This window comes from Coregonus clupeaformis, chromosome 21, assembly GCF_020615455.1.
Source record: "Coregonus clupeaformis isolate EN_2021a chromosome 21, ASM2061545v1, whole genome shotgun sequence".
Classification (NCBI taxonomy): Eukaryota; Metazoa; Chordata; class Actinopteri; order Salmoniformes; family Salmonidae; genus Coregonus; species Coregonus clupeaformis.
Window position 1 is genome coordinate 24,764,051 of NC_059212.1, and position 17,146 is coordinate 24,781,196.

At 44.6% G+C, this 17,146-nt stretch overlaps 1 protein-coding gene across 3 annotated transcripts; it reads left to right on the forward strand.

Annotated features, from left to right (window-relative positions):
• The first annotated feature begins 5,942 nt into the window (after window positions 1-5,942).
• Window positions 5,943-15,775, forward strand: LOC121535142 (protein FAM131A). 3 transcript variants are annotated; one of them, XM_041841899.2, is made up of 5 exons: window positions 5,943-6,053; window positions 11,370-11,478; window positions 11,843-12,028; window positions 14,273-14,407; window positions 14,820-15,775. In XM_041841899.2, the coding sequence occupies exons 2-5, from the start codon at window positions 11,391-11,393 to the stop codon at window positions 15,317-15,319; spliced, it is 909 nt and encodes a 302-aa protein (XP_041697833.2). In that variant the 5' UTR covers window positions 5,943-6,053; window positions 11,370-11,390; the 3' UTR covers window positions 15,320-15,775. The 3 variants fall into 3 exon arrangements, with proteins under 3 accessions (XP_041697833.2, XP_041697834.1, XP_041697832.2); XM_041841900.1 differs by lacking the exon at window positions 5,943-6,053 and adding an exon at window positions 8,464-8,627 and having other exon boundaries at window positions 14,792-14,959; XM_041841898.2 differs by lacking the exon at window positions 5,943-6,053 and adding an exon at window positions 8,479-8,627.
• The last annotated feature ends 1,371 nt before the right edge of the window (window positions 15,776-17,146 follow it).

The following is a 17,146-nucleotide window of genomic DNA, read 5'->3' on the forward strand; positions in this document are numbered from 1 at the left end:
GATGCGTATCCGGGAGGGGGATGAGTGGAAAACGAAATTTAGTACCACCTCTGGGCACTATGAGTACCTTGTCATGCCGTAAGGGTTGATGAATGCTCCCTCAGTCTTTCAAGCCTTTGTCAATGAGATTTTCAGGGACCTGCACGGACAGGGGGTAGTGGTGAACATAGATGATATTCTCATCTACTCCGCTACATGGGCAGAGCATGTGTCCCTGGTGCGCAGGGTGCTTGGTCGACTGTTGGAACATGACCTGTACGTCAAGGCTGAGAAATGTCTGTTCTTTCAACAGTCCGTCTCCTTCTTAGGATACTGCCTGTCCGCGTCAGGGGTGGAGATGGAAAATGACCGAATTTCAGCCGTGTGTAATTGGCCGACTCCAACCACGGTAAAGGAAATGCAGCAATTCTTAGGGTTTGCCAACCACTACCGGAGGTTTATCCGGGGCTTTGGTCAGGTAGCGGCACCCATTACCTCCTTGCTGAAGGGGGGACCGGTGCGCCTGCAGTGGTCAGCTGAGGCGGACAGGGCTTTTGGTCACCTGAAGGCTCTGTTCACCTCGGCTCCCGTGCTGGCTCATCCGGATCCTTCCTTGGCATTTATAGTCAAGGTGGACGTGTCCGAGGCTGGGATAGGAGCTGTACTGTCTCGGCGCTCGGGTACGCCACCAAAGCTCCGTCCCTGTGCTTTTTTATCGAAGAAGCTCAGCCCGGCGGAGTGAAACTATGATGTGGGGGACCGGGAGCTGTTAGCTGTTGTTAAGGCTCTGAAGGCGTGGAGACATTGGCTTGACCACAGCAATCTGGAGTACATCCGGGCGGCGAGGAGACTGAACCCTCGCCATGCAAGGTGGGCCATGTTTTTCACACGTTTTGTTTTCACCCTCTCGTACAGACCAGGTTCCCAGAATGCTAAGGCAGACGCTCTGTCCCGACTGTATGACACAGAGGAGCGGTCCAGGGAGCCCACTCCCATACTTCCGGCTTCTTGTCTGGTGGCACCGGTGGTATGGGAGGTTGACGCGGACATTGAGCGGGCGTTACGCACGGAGCCCACTCCCCCCCAGTGTCCAGTGGGTCATGTGTACGTTCCGTCTGATGTCCGCGATCGATTGGTCTTTTGGGCTCATACGTCACCCTCTTCTGGTCATCCTGGCATCGGTCGGACAGTGCGCTGCCTCAGTGGTAAGTACTGGTGGCCTACTTTAACTAAGGACGTGAGGGTTTATGTTACCTCCTGCTCGGTGTGTGCCCAGTGCAAGGCACCTAGACACCTGCCCAGAGGGAAATTACAACCTCTACCCGTTCCACAACGGCCATGGTCACACCTATCGGTGGATTTTGTTACGGACCTCCCCCCGTCACAGGGGAATACCACGATCTTAGTCGCTGTGGATCGGTTTTCTAAGTCCTGCCGTCTCATTCCTTTGCCCGGTCTCCCTACGGCCCTAAAGACTGCTGAGGCTCTGTTTACACACGTCTTCCGGCACTACGGGGTACCTGAGGATATAGTGTCTGATCGAGGTCCCCAGTTCACATCAAGGGTCTGGAGGGCGTTCATGGACCATCTGGGGGTCTCGATCAGCCTGATCTAAGGGTTTCACCCCGAGAGTAATGGGCAGGTGGAGAGAGTAAACCAGGATGTGGGTAGGTTTCTGAGGTCATATTGCCAGGACCGGCCGGGGGATTGGTCGGTGTACATCCCCTGGGTAGAGATGGCCCAAAACTCCCTCCGCCAATCCTCTACTGACCTGTCTCCATTTCAGTGTGTATTAGGTTATCAGCCGGTCCTGGCACCATGGCATCAGAGCCAGATCGAGGCACCTGCGGTGGATGAATGGTTTCGGCGCTCGGAGGAGACCTGGAACACTGCCCATGTACGCCTGCAACGGGCTATCAGGCGACAGAAGGCGAGCGCCGACCGTCAACGCAGTGAAGCCCCGGTGTATGCACCGGGGGACCGGGTCTGGCTCTCGACCCGAAACCTGCCAATTCGCTTGCCCTGCCGGAAGCTGGGTCAGCGGTTTGTGGGGCCATTTAAAGTCCTGAGGAGATTGAACGAAGTATGTTATAGGTTACAGCTCCCTCCTGATTACCGTATAAACCCCTTGTTCCATGTGTCTCTCCTCAGGCCGGTGGTAGCTGGTCCGCTCCAGGAGTCTGAGGTGCGGGAGGTTCCTCCGCCCCCAATGGACATCGAGGGTGCACCGGCGTACTCGGTCCATGCCATCCTGGATTCGAGGCGTCGGGTGGGGGGCCTGCAGTATCTCGTGGAGTGGGAGGGGTACGGTCCGGAGGAACGGTGCTGGGTTCCTAGGAGGGACATCCTCGATCCCTCCCTGTTGAGGGTTTTCCACCGTCGTCATCCGACTCACCCTGCTCAGCGTCCTCCTGGCCGCCCCCGAGGCTGGTGTCGGTCAAGGGGGGGTACTGTCACGAATTCAGCCGAGGCTGCCCCTCCTCCTTGCTCGGGCAGGCTTCGGCGTTCGTCGTCACCGGAGTACTAGCTGCCACCGATCTATGTTTCTGTGTTCCACTTGTTTTGTCTTGATTGCGCACACCTGATTCCCATCACGTTAATTTGTTTCCCTATTTTACCCTCTGGTTTCGTCATGGTGTTGTGCGTGATTGTTCGTTGTTTTGCGGTCTTTCTTGTGAGCTGGTATTTTCTTCCCTGCGTGGAAGATATGCTCTGTTACTTTTGTTAAGTAAAAGTTGTTTACTAAGTTCTGTGTCCTGCGCCTGACTCCGCCCTACCGCTACACACTGACGTATGACAATTATTGTCCAGTCATATGGTCAAGTGCTGCAAAGAAAGACCTAGTTAAGCTGCAGCTGGCCCAGAACAGAGCGGCACATCTTGCTCTTCATTGTAGTCAGTGGGCTAATATTAATACTATGCATACCAGTCTCTCTTGGCTAAGAGTTGAGGAAAGACTGACCGTGTCACTTCTTGTTTTTATAAGAAACATTGTGTTGAAAATTCCAAGTTGTTTGCATAGTCAACTTACGCCCATCACTGACACACACACTTACCCCATCAGGGGTTTTTTCACAGTCCCCAGGTCCAAAACAAATTCAAGGAAACGTACAGTATTATACAGAGCCATGAGTGCATGGAACTCCCTTCCATTTTTTTACATTTTAGTCATTTAGCAGACGCTCTTATCCAGAGCGACTTACAGTTAGTGAGTGCAGACATTTTCATACTGGCCCCCCATGGGAAACGAACCCACAACCCTGGCGTTGCAAGCGCCATGCTCTACCAACTGAGCTACAGGGGACCGTCCATCTTATATAGCACAAGTGAACAGCAAACCTGGTTTCAAATAACAAATAAAGCAACACCTCAAGGCACAACACCTCTTCCCCATGTGACCTACTTGTTGTGTGTATGTACTGACATGTATGTGTAACTGATAGATGCACACACACACTACATGTTCATGTTTTTAAATGTATGTAAATTGTAAAGTATTTTGTCTCTAATGTATTTTTCGTTATGTGTTGGACCCCAGTTAGACTAGCTGTCGCCATTGGCATTGACTAATGGGGGGTCCTAATAAATCCAAAAATCTAAAACACATACACAGACACACACACACACACACTACATACGCTCACACACACACACACACACTCACATATAGACACACTTTCACACTCTTTCACACTCTTCATATATGCTGCTGCTACTCCTGATTTCTAGTCACCTTTACCCCTACCTACATGTGCATATTACCTCAATTACCTCGTACCCCTGCACATTGCTTCGGTACCTGTACTCCTTGTATATAGTAACCTCATTATTGTTATTTTATTGTGTTACTAGTCCTATTTTATTTTGTTAATGTTTCTTACTTTTTAACTCTGCATTGTTGGGAAAGCGCTAATAAGTAAGCATTTCACGGTAAAGTCTACAATCGTGGTCAAAAGTTTTGAGAATGACACAAATATTAAGTCTGCTGCCTCAGTTTTTATGATGGCAATTTGCATATACTCCAGAATGTTATGATGAGTGAACAGATTCATTGCAATTAATTGCAAAGTCCCTCTTTGCCATGAAAATGAACTTAATCCCAAAAAAACATTTACACTGCATTTCAGCCCTGCCACAAAAGGACCAGCTGACATCATGTCAGTGATTCTCTCGTTAACACAGGTGAGTGTTAACGAGGACAAGGCTGGAGATCACTCTGTCATGCTGATTGAGTTAGAATAACAGACTGGAAGCTTTAAAAGGAGGGTGGTGCTTGAAATCATTGTTCTTCCTCTGTTAACCATGGTTACCTGCAAGGAAACACGTGCCGTAATCATTGGTTTGCACAAAAAGGGCTTCACAGGCAAGGATATTGCTGCTAGTAAGATTGCACCTAAATCAACCATTTATCAGATCATCAAGAACTTCAAGGAGAGAGGTTCAATTGTTGTGAAGAAGGCTTCAGGGCGCCCAAGAAAGTCCAGCAAGCGCCAGGACCGTCTCCTAAAGTTGATTCAGCTGCGGGATCAGGGCATCACCAGTGCAGAGCTTGCTCAGGAATGGCAGCAGGCAAGTGTGAGTGCATCTGCACGCACAGTGAGGCGAAGACTTTTGGAGGATGGCCTGGTGTCAAGAAAGGCAGCGAGGAAGCCACTTCTCTCGAGGAAAAACATCAGGGACAGACTGATATTCTGCAAAAGGTACAGGGATTGGACTGCTGGACTGGGGTAAAGTCATTTTCTCTGATGAATCACCTTTCCGATTGTTTGGGGCATCCGGAAAACACCTTGTCCGGAGAAGACAAGGTGAGCGCTACCATCAGTCCTGTGTCATGCCAACAGTAAAGCATCCTGAGACCATTCATGTGTGGGGTTGCTTCTCAGCCAAGGGAGTGGGCTCACTCACAATTTTGTCTAAGAACACAGCCATGAATAAAGAATGGTACCAACACATCCTCCTAGAGCAACTTCTCCCAACCATCCAAGAACAGTTTGGTGACGAACAATGCCTTTTCCAGCATGATGGAGTACCTTGCCATAAGGCAAAAGTGATAACTAAGTGGCTCTGGGAACAAAACATTGAAATGTTGGTTCCATGGCCAGGAAACTCCCCAGACCTTAATCCCATTGAGAACTTGTGGTCAATCCTCAAGAGGCGGGTGGACAAACAAAAACCCACAAATTCGGACAAACTCCAAGCATTGATTATGCAAGAATGGGCTGCCATCAGTCAGGATGTGGCCCAGAAGTTAATTGACAGCATGCCAGGGCGGATTGCAGAGGTCTTGAAAAACAAGGGTCAACACTGCAAATATTGACTCTTTGCATAAACTTAATGTAATTGTCAATAAAAGCCTTTGACACTTATGGAATGCTTGTAATTATACTTCAGTATACCATAGTAACATCTGACAGAAATATCTAAAAACATTGAAGCAGCAAACTTTGTGAAGACCAATACTTGTGACATTCTCAAAACTTTTGACCACGACTTGTTATATTAGGTACATGTGACAAAGAAAATGTTATATATGATTTGGTACCCCTCTGTGATCATTAGGGTCCTGGTGAAGGGATGTCTTCATTAATTAACCATCAGGTTTACAGGTTTGTTGGTTATAAAAGTGATAGCCTATAATTAGTGCTAATTTTTGTGACCAATTAGATGATATCAACTACGTAGCCTACATTGACAGACAACAGACCAGTAATAGTAGGCAAAAAACATTTCGCAACATGTTATCAAAGGGGGGAAGAGAATTGGATGGAGGAGGACAGATTTGGTTATGACACAGCCTTTCGCTGATGACGCGTGCCAACAATTTGGACAGAGCGCATATAGGTAGGGCTATAGCAGCCCATATCTACGGGCGACAACCCGAGGCTTGAAGCGTGAAAGCAGGGCGTTTTGTACTAGGCTACAAGACAAGAAAGTTATAAAAATACGGGGGTGGGGTGGGGGGGGTGGGAAACAACACGGGGCACAACGGTAGCATCTGTTAATGGGATTTGAGACAAGCTCATTGTGATCATGTGCAACGCTCGACGGTGCCGCCACCTCCAAACGGTTTACAGGTAGGTGCTAATGTGTGTGACCGACATTTACTGGTATGCCTTTATTCCCTATATAAAGTCGTATTTTGTTTACCGATCGATATACTTGCTATCCCTTTTAATTGGCTTTTTATTACAATGCGGCAGTCTCGGTAACGAGTCAGGGTCATTGATATGCAGATGTTGTTTCCCGTTGCTTGGAGACATGCTGCATCCTCTGCTCGAGCCGCACTGTGTACACAGACACCAGCACCGGTGTTATTTATTTCTCCTGGCAATTACCGTGCCATCAATCACAGTATGATGTCCGCTGTCGGTCTCATTCTTTGTTAACGGCCATGTCACGTCACCGGTGAACAGGCACGTATCTGGCAGGGGCCTCACAGTAAATCAATCCTACTCAGAGACAGCATGCTTATCCCTTTCTCTGGTAGGCCTACTGTAGGTTAAACACACCTCGCGGTGTGAAAGAGAAAAGTAGCCCATATGCCCTATATAGCCTATCGATCCCCTATTCCATATTATAATGACCGTGTTTGCTAGTATGATTTCCAAACACAACAGAACAAATGACATATTACCTATTGGGCTATATAAATGTGGGTTGTAGGCCTACCACACAATAGGTCGTTATTGTAAAAGAGAATGTGTTCTCAATTACTTACCTGCTTGATTATATAAGGCAATAGGGCCATTAGGACGATCAAACCCAAGAAAGCAATAGCATGGATGGAATTAGCCTACATTGAGTCTAGGCCTAAACCCAGGCTGTGTGACTGTGTAATATATATACACTCATTGTCATTCATGTCAAACACATTTGCTTTTGTACTCTGGTCATGATGCTCAAAGGAGTGGATTTTCACTGGAGCTGTCCTGGTGCTGAAAAGACACGTGGGTGCTGAATAGGCGAGTGGGAAGTCACATATAGCCGTCTTTCCCTGCTGCTCACTCTATGCCAAGTCGACCATATGGCTAGGCTCATGTTTATCCAAGAATACATGTAATCCCCTTTATAGAGTGGTGATGTTGCCTATCAACAAGGACAGCCATGTATGTTGTTCTATTGCGTTATTTGTTTAAATGCTCCATCCTTTTGGCTTAAGGTTCTATATTTACGCTCTATATAGGCCAATAGGCTATTAGACTATGGTGTATGTTTTGCTCTCATTCTATAGGCCCAATACACACACACACACACACACACACACACACACACACACACACACTATACTTGTAAGGACTTTTTGAGGACCAATAATTGACTGCCATTCAAAATCCTATTTTCCCTAACCCTAAACTTAACCCCTAACCCTAATTGTAACCCTAATTCAACACTAACTAAAATAGCTTTTTTACAAGTGAGAACTGGCAAAAATGTCCTCACTTATAGGAATTTTAATTGGTTTACTATTCTTGTGAGGACTTCTGGTACTCACAAGTATAGTAAAACGTGTACACACAAACACACACTTTTGTTTTACTATCCCTGTGGGGACAAAAGCCTTTTTTCACATTCAAAATCCTATTTTCCCTAACCACAAACCTTAACCCCAAATCCCTAACTCCAACCCTAAAACTAAACCTAACTCCTAACCCCTAACCCTACCCATAACCTTAATTCTAACCCTAAACCTGCGAAATGGCCCCACTTGTCCGAATTGTCCTTGTTTTACTATGAGGGCTCCTGGTTCCCACAAGGATAGTAAAACCAAACCACCACACACACACACACACACACACACACACACACACACACACACACACACACACAGGCAGAGAGAGAGACATCCAAAAACATAAACATGGTCATGGTGGTCTTGGTCCACTTTGCATTTGACCCACATATCATCAGCATGAATGTCATTATACAGTGCATCTGTGCATTCCATGGTCTCAATAGTGGCAGCTTTTCTGTTAGAGGTTTAAGCACAAATCTGCTTAGGAATGTATGGTATTAGCGTGGTCATGTCAAGCACGTGTAGCCTACTTTAGGGCCGACTGAATTCCAGCCAATTCCTAAAGTCTCGTTCATGATAGGTCTTCTTTGTCCCCCAGGGTCAATAAAGCTCATCATCATTGTCGGTGACCTTGTCTCATTTTCAACCTATTGCACCTAGAGGGCCAAAGAATTATACACTTGGGTAGACCAGAGCCCTCTTGTGTATTGGACTGTGCACCAAATAAGAACTTTTGTTACTGAAGTATAAATAAAGGAGGCAAAAATCGCTGACCCACTGACTCCAGACGCACACATGCATCTCTATTTCACAGCAGGGCCTTTCACAGCAGGGTGAGCAGATAGGGGGTCTCGAGCTGCTCACACAGCAGTAACCTATTGAGCTTGCTTCGGGACAAATGTTTATCCGGTCTCGTGGACTCCCTCAGTTTAACCATTTGAGCCAAACGGTTTCACCGGCTTACCGTGGCTTTGGCATCTGTCGCGGCAGTATAGTCATTAGCAGCGTTAAAACTTATAGAGCTGTGGGGTTGATTAATGCGTTGTCTTGTTCGGCGGTGATACGTCGTCTCTTCATGCCCAAGATGTGGTTGACTTTTCGTGGAGGAGAAAGAGATGGACGAAAACGAGAGGAGGTAGGGTGTAATCATCCTATGCAGACTTCGCACCAACGATTCCATGGTTCCTTCAGGGAAAAAGGCAACGTGTTTTCATAGGTGTTATTGTTAATTGACCACAAATTATGATGGACCCTACTTTCTTACAACACGCAACAACGTGCATAGCCTACTGCTGGCTTTTAAAATACACTATCGCAGAGGCAATATGTAAATTTATTTTAACTGTTTTAAATGGTTAGTGCAAAGTCATGGAACTCCTGCGCCATCACACGCTCTGGGGAGCGGTCGCTGTCCAGGTGCTGAAAAGCACACGGGATTGTCTCTCGTCTTTTCGCCATTCACACTCGCGTGACGCGCCATTGTCCGCTGCTTCATAAAATAATCGATTTCATGATGTCTTATTGGGCTCTGAGGAACATTTGAGTCCAATAGCCTGCAACAGGGATGGGCAACTGGCGGCCCCGTCCAATCTTTTGTAGGCCCATGGATACATTTCCAAAGACAATATATATACAGTACCAGTCAAAAGTTTGGACACACCTACTCATTCCAGGGTTTTTCTTAATTTTTTAAACTATTTTCTACATTGTAGAATAATAGTGAAGACATCAAAACTATGAAATAACACATATGGAATCATGTAGTAACCAATTTTTTTTTAAACAAATCAAAATATATTTTATATGTGAGATTCTTCAAATAGCCACCCTTTGCCTTTATGACAGCTTTGCACACTCTTGGCATTATCTCAACCAGCTTCACCTGGAATGCTTTTCCAACAGTCTTGAAGGAGTTCCCACATATGCTGAGCACTCATCCCAAACCATCTCAGTTGGGTTGAGGTTGAGTGATTGTGGAGGCCAGGTCATCTGATGCAGCACTCCATCACTCTCCTCTTGGTCAAATAGCCCTTACACAGCTTGGAAGTGTGTTGGGTTATTGTCCTGTTGAAAACCAAATGATAGTCCCATTAAGCGCAAACCAGATGGGATGGCGTATCGCTGCAGAATGTTGTGGTAGCCATGCTGGTTAAGTGTGCCTTGAATTCTAAATAAATCACAGACAGTGTCACCAGCAAAGCACCCCCACACCATCACACCTCGTCCTCCATGCTTCACGGTGGGAACCACACATGCGGCAATCATCCGTTCAACTACTCTACTTCTCACATAGACACTGCGGTTGGAACCAACCATCAGACCATAAGACAGATTTCCACCGGTCGAATGTCCATTGCTTGTGTTTCTTGGCCCAAACAAGTCTCTTCTTATTATTGGTGTCCTTTAGTAGTGGTTTCTTTGCAGTAATTCAACCATGAAGGCCTGATTCACGCAGTCTCCTCTGAACAGTTGATGTTGAGATGTGTCTGTTACTTGAACTCTGTGAAGCATTTATTTGGGCTGCAATTTCTGAGGCTGGTAACTCTAATGAACTTATCCTCTGTAGCAGAAGTAACTCTGGGTCTTCCTTTCCTGTGGCGGTCCTCATGAGAGCCAGTTTCATCATAGCGCTTGATGGTTTTTGCGACTGCACTTGAAGAAACTTTCAAAGTTCTTGACATTTTCCGAATTGACTGACCTTCATGTCTTAAAATAATGATGGACTGTAATTTCTCTTTGCTTATTTGAGCAGTTCTTGCCAATAATATGGACTTGGTCTTTTACCAAATAGGGCTATCTTCTGTATACCACCCCTACCTTGTCACAACACAACTGATTGGCTCAAACGCATTAAGAAATTCCACAAATTAACTTTTAACAAGGCACACCTGTTAATTGAAATGCATTCCAGGTGACTACCTCATGAAGCTGGTTGAGAGAATGCCAAGAGTGTGCAAAGCTGTCATCGAGGCAAAGGGTGGCTATTTGAAGAATCTCAAATATAAAATATATTTTGATTTGTTTAACACTTCTTTGGTTACTACATGATTCCATATGTGTTATTTCATAGTTTTGATGTCTTCACTATTATTCTACAATGTAGAAAATAGTAAAAATAAAGAAAAACCATGGAATGAGTAGGTGTGTCCAAACTTTGGACTGGTACTGTATATATATATACATATTTTTTAGGAACTCAGTCAGGAGGATCACAACTTACTGTTGAGAGTTAGAAGAGTAGAATGCACAAGGTGCAATTTCAAAATGTGGTTGTGCATCAGCAGCTTTTCTCTTGTTACATCAGTCACTGTCATTCACTTAATTAGCCCATGCCAGCTAACATTTGGTAAGCTAGTCTAGCTGCCAGCTATCTAAACTTGTAGTAATCATGGTTGAATTACCAACCTGGCCCCGGTTGATTTTGTTAGTCACTCTCACTCTGATATCATATTAAAAACTGCTAACATTTCTTGCCGCCCCATGGCAAAATGTGTAGAATTGCATGAAATTAGTTAAAACATTTCCAAATCTTCCAAAGACAAATGGCAAAATGTGTAGATTTGCAGCATTCTTGCTTTAAAACTGCAACATTTTCTCTACACCCCATTGTAAAATGTGTAGCATTGCAGGAAATTAGCTCTAAAACGTCCATTTTTTTCTCTTCGCTGTCAAGAGAGGAGATGCTGAAATGTTTTGCTCACAAGGTGGGGATATGGATGTGGGTGGGTATGCAGAATCGCGAGCCCCTGCTGCCCAACATGATGAGTTCAGATGTTTTGTGGACCCCACCCCATCCCTGACCTACAACATTAATATAGAAAACACTCAAGTGCTGTGGTGTAAGTGACATACTGAGAATGACTGCTTTTCTTTCCAGGTAACATTTTTAGAAGCTGAAATGATCCCCAAATCAAGAAAAGCTTCAGACAGAAGAAAGGCAGTAAGCATCCAGGAGATTGCTGCTCTGGCCAGATCCTCCTTAAATGGTAAGAGACAGAAAGACAGACAGATATACACACACAAACACACACACACACTGATTCACTTTCATCTCACACATACAAATCATGCGTCCACTTAGGGCTCGATTCAATCCGTAGCGCTGAAGACCTTTACTACAGCACCATGGAAATTTAAAGGCAATGTTCCCTCTTTAGCGGAGACTGCATTCACGGTAAAGGCTGCATATGTCGGCTCAATCGGAAATTACCTTTACATTTCAATCGCTCTATAGTGCTGATCTTCAGCGATACAGATTGAATCGAGCCCATATACATAGGATTCAGGACCCATCATTTTTAGAGGTCACACACTCTCTTTAACCCAGGCCTCCTACTTCTCTCTCTCCAGGCATATCCCAGGCGATGAAGGACCATGTCACCAAGCCCACGTCCCTGCAGGGTGGCAGGGTCGCCCACCTCATAGAGTGGAAGGGTTGGCCCAAATCCACAGACTCCCCCACGGACCCTCTCCACACACACTTCAAGTCCTACTGCCACCTCACTGAGGGAGAACAGGAGGCGCGCTTCGCTGCAGGTGCGTGTCCCTCCACCAACTCAGCCAGTAAAGTAGAGCCACTGTCAGGTGATACACACCAATTTAAAACAATCGAATGTTGTCCTCTTTTAATATATTTTAATGTATCTTATCTCATCTTATCTCTTTTAGTTTATTTTTCAAGAGGACGTATACACCTTCTGTTTCTATTATTCAACTAATTCTGCAATCAATGGTGTTTAATCAATGGCTCAGATAGGATCGTATCAGGAATATGTCCTCTGTACGGTACTTTACTCTGTGGATTTCAGTCATTAGCATATGACGTCCATGCTGACAATTTTTGGGTAAATTGGATCAATATGTGTGCGTACGTTCGTACATACTTGTATGTGTGTAGTCCTGACCCCCTCTTTCATCCCTACACCTGTCCCACAGCTCTTCTCTAACCCCTTCATATGTCTCAGCTCAGATCTGTGCCCCTCCTGCGTCACCTACGTGATGACGGCCTGTCCTATGAGAGCCCAACAGATGGTAGCCAATTAGAGACTCTCCTCCAACTGTCACTTCACTGTCCCCTAGTGTCCCCATGGGGATACAGCCTCTCTCATGTTCACTTTCTAACTACAGTTGAAGTCAGAAGTTTACATACACCTTAGCCAAATACATTCCTGACATTTAATCCCAGTAAAAATTCCCTGTCTTAGGTCAGGTAGGATCACCACTTTATTTTAAGAATGTGAAATGTCAGAATAATAGTAGAGAGAATTATTTATTTCAACATTAATTTCTTTCATTGCATTCCCAGTGGGTCAGAAGTTTACATACAATATATTAGTATTTGGTAGCATTGCCTTTAAATTGTTTAACTTGTGTCAAACATTTTGGGAAACCTTCCACAAGCTTCCCACAATACGTTGGGTGAATATTGGCCCATTCCTCCTGACAGAGCTGGTGTAACTGAGTCAGGTTTGGAGGCCTCCTTGCTCACACACGCTTTTTCAGTTCTGCCCACAAATGTTCTATAGGATTGAGGTCAGGGCTTTGTGATGGCCACTCCAATACCTTGACTTTGTTGTCCTTAAGCCATTTTGCCACAACTTTGGAAGTATGCTTGGGGTCATTGTCCATTTGGAAGACCCATTTGCGACCAAGCTTTAACTTCCTGACTGATGTCTTGAGATTCCTCATGATGCCATCTATTTTGGGAAGTGCACCAGTCCCTCCTGCAGCATAGCACCCCCACAGCATGATGCTGCCACCCCCGTGCTTCACGTTTGGGATGGTGTTCTTCGGCTTGCAAGCTACCCCCTTTTTCCTCCAAACATAACGATGGTCATTATGGCCAAACAGTTCTATTTTTGTTTCATCAGACCAGAGGACATTTCTCCAAAAAGTACGATCTTTGTCCCCATGTGCAGTTGCAAACTGTAGTCTGGCTTTTTTATGGCGGTTTTGGAGCAGTGGGTTCTTCCTTGCTGAGCAGCCTTTCAGGTTATGTCGATATAGGACTCATTTTACTGTGGATATAGATACTTTTGTACCTGTTTCCTCCAGCATCTTCACAAGGTCCTTTGCTGTTGTTCTGGGATTTATTTGCACTTTTCGCACCAAAGTACGTTCATCTCTAGGAGACAGAACGCATCTCCTTCCTGAGCGGTATGACAGCTGCGTGGTCCCATGGTGTTTATACTTGCGTACTATTGTTTGTACAGATGAACATGGTACCTTCAGCCGTTTGGAAATTGCTCCCAAGGATGAACCTGACTTGTGGAGGTCTACAATTTTATTTCTGAGGTCTTGGCTGATTTCTTTTGATTTTCCCATGATGTCAAGCAAAGAGGCACTGAGTTTGAAGGTAGGCCTTGAAATACATCCACAGGTACACCTCCAATTGACTCAAATGATGTCAATTAGCCTATCAGAAGCTTCTAAAACCATGACATCATTTTCTGGAATTTTCCAAGCTGTTTAAAGGCACAGTCAACTTAGTGTATGTAAACTTCTGACCCACTGGAATTGTGATACAGTGAATTATAAGTGAAATAATCTGTCTGTAAACAATTGTTGGAAAAATTACTTGTGTCATGCACAAAGTAGATGTCCTAACTGACTTGCCAAAACTATAGTTTGTTAACAAGAAATGTGTGGAGTGGTTGAAAAACAAGTTTTAATGACTCCAACCTAAGTATATGTAAACTTCTGACTTCAACTGTATTTCTGAGACAACTCTCTGTCTGTCTGTGTCCCCAATTATTTTTTTGTGTGTGTGTCCATTTCCAGGAGTTGCAGAGCAGTTTGCTATCGCTGAGGCAAAGCTGAAAGCCTGGGCTTCTGTGGATGACGATGAGGAAGAAGCTGATGAAGAGTTCCTCCAGAACAACAGAAACACACTCACACTCTCTACCCAGAGCTCAGGTAAACACATACACCCACTTTGCACAGAAGTACACCCAATATCTGTGTCATGCATCTCATCATGGGTGTTTTGATCATCATTGCCACCTAAGGCTTTCAATCCGCATCGTGGAAATTCAGCGTTACAGCGTGATTTAAATTTAAAAGCAATGTTCACGCTTTAGTGGAGACTGCATTCACGGTAAACACTGCATATTTCGGCTTAATCGGAAATTAACTTTACATTTATATTGCGGAATCTGTAACGCATCAGTTTTACAGATTGAATAGAGCCCCTAGACTCGGTGCTATGCCCCAATATCCCTCTCTCTTCTTTCTTTCCTTCCCTGTCCGTCACTCGTCCTCTTCTCATCCCTCCATCTCTCTCTTCTCATCCATCTCCAGGTGTTCTGACTCTTTGCTCCTCCCTCAGACACTGCAACGTCCAATCACAAGCCTCGAGTGCCATTCCAGGCTGAGATTGACAGCATTAAAGTTCCGCCCTCTATCAGCTCAACCAGTCCTGTGGGCTCTAGCAGCAATAGCCTGCACTGTGATAGGCCCACATCTCAGAATGACCCGGCTCCACAGCAAAACGACCAGCCTACTCTAGAGAGTGACCGGGCTAGCCCTTTCCCCAGAGAGGGGGAACTAGTGGATGGTGAGGATCAGCCTGTACCACTGCTAGAGGCCGGCGGGGGTGTCTGTATCGTCCACAAGCCTGACTGGAGGCCGAGAATCAGAAGCAGTAGGTTTGACTCCTGCTATTCAACCTCTCACTCTGAGTCTCTTGGAGAGGAGGAAGCGGAAGAGGGGGGTGAAGAGGGGAGTGTGTTTCAGGAAGGTAGAGAGTGGCACTCCTGCCAGAGCCAGAGAAGCTTCTTCTCCGACAGAGGCTCGTCAGGAGTGGCGTCATTCGATGAGGAAGAGTAGGAGGTGGAGGAGAAGAAAAGAGAGAGCATTTGATGTTATGTGTTTTTTCATCTTGTAGGTGTACCCCTTGGATAGTCTGTTGACTCTTAGATATGTAACTTAGTGATGGCTAGCCTTTACCCATCTTCCATCCTTCCTTCCTTCCTTCCTTCCTTCCTTCTTTTTTTATTTCCTTCCTCCAATCCTTCCTTCCTTTCTTTTCTCAGCTCGTCTCTCCCTGCACTTGTTTTTCTCTTTGTCTCTTCTTCTTTTTCACACACTTCCATTTCTTTCATGTTATGCTGTATTTGAGAGTTGAAACTCCATTCCCGAGTATTGTGTTGTTCAAACGGAAAGGTTTTATGTTGTTATTTCATAGATTTTCTATGGATTTTTATTGTAGTGTTTTCCCAGGGCCATGATGTGAAGTCAAGTAATGGGGTTTGTCCTGGATGAATAAAACATAATTTTTTTTAATAGATTTTCACCGTTTGATCATTTTACCCATCTCTGATATGAGATAAGAAGGGAAAGAAACCACCCCCCCACACACACAGAATAAACAACAAGTTTTGAAAAATAGATTTACATCTCAAAGTTTTGTTGAAATTTAATGTACAAAAAACAATTAGTATGTTCTCTGAAAAATAACAATGGCTGTTGATCTCAAATGCATATTCTCCTATGTACAATGCGTAGATTTCCGTCATAACGTATTTTCATATTTACAAAGCATATACAGGCCGGAGCCATATAAAGGGAGAAACTACAGATTTATTGCTTAACTAGATGCGCTGTTAATTACCTTATACACTCTCTACATTAGACTCATTTTACATTACATCTTGTATGGCGAGCACTACTTCACATTCTATGTGTATACAAAAGTAAGACAAAAATAAATGATTGCACAACTGACATTTTACAGCCGAAAATGAACCATTAAATTGTAGTTGTTTGGCATGGTTTTACATAGAATTGAAATATATAATGGCTCAAATCTGTCAATGGAGCTAAGAGCAGTTATTGAAGTGACAAATGACATAACATCCGTTTGATGAACTCATTTTTATAATGAGACCACGGAGAACAGTCACACACTTTCTCTACAACAGTTGTTTCAGTTCTCTATAGAGGCTTCTATTGCTCATCTGTGGACTTGGAGAGTTATCACTGTGCTTCTAAGTTGGTAGTACGTATTTCTAAACTGGTTTTGAGGCCAGGCAGGCTGTATAAATAATTTTCAATGTAGGTGTGTGTGTGTGTGTGTGTGTGTGGTGTCTTTTCTAGGATATCATTTTCCATGTTTAGGTTTATGAATGTGTATGGTGTTCATTTACTTAGGGCTCGATTCAGTCTGTATCGCTGAAGATCCACAGTATAGCACAATTGAAATGTAAAGGTCATTTCCAATTGAGACGACATACAGTGGGGAGAACAAGTATTTGATACACTGCCGATTTTGCAGGTTTTCCTACTTACAAAGCATGTAGAGGTCTGTAATTTTTATCATAGGTACACTTCAACTGTGAAAGACGGAATCTAAAACAAAAATCCATAAAATCACATTGTATGATTTTTAAGTAATACATTTGCATTTTATTGCATGACATAAGTATTTGATCACCTACCAACCAGTAAGAATTCCGGCTCTCACAGACCTGTTAGTTTTTCATTAAGAAGCTCGCCTGTTCTCCAGTTATTACCTGTATTAACTGCACCTGTTTGAACTCGTTACCTGTATAAAAGACACCTGTCCACACACTCAATCAAACAGACTCCAACCTCTCCACAATGGCCAAGACCAGAGAGCTGTGTAAGGACATCAGGGATGAAATTGTAGACCTG

Coding starts and splice junctions, on each gene's coding strand:
- LOC121535142 (XM_041841898.2), top strand. CDS start 8,568: ATGCCCAAGATGTGGTTGACTTTTCGTGGAGGAGAAAGAGATGGACGA. Junction 8,628..11,369: donor ATGGACGAAAACGAGAGGAG/GTAGGGTGTAAT, acceptor TTTTCTTTCCAG/GTAACATTTTTAGAAGCTGA. Junction 14,408..14,819: donor ACTCTCTACCCAGAGCTCAG/GTAAACACATAC, acceptor CTCCTCCCTCAG/ACACTGCAACGTCCAATCAC.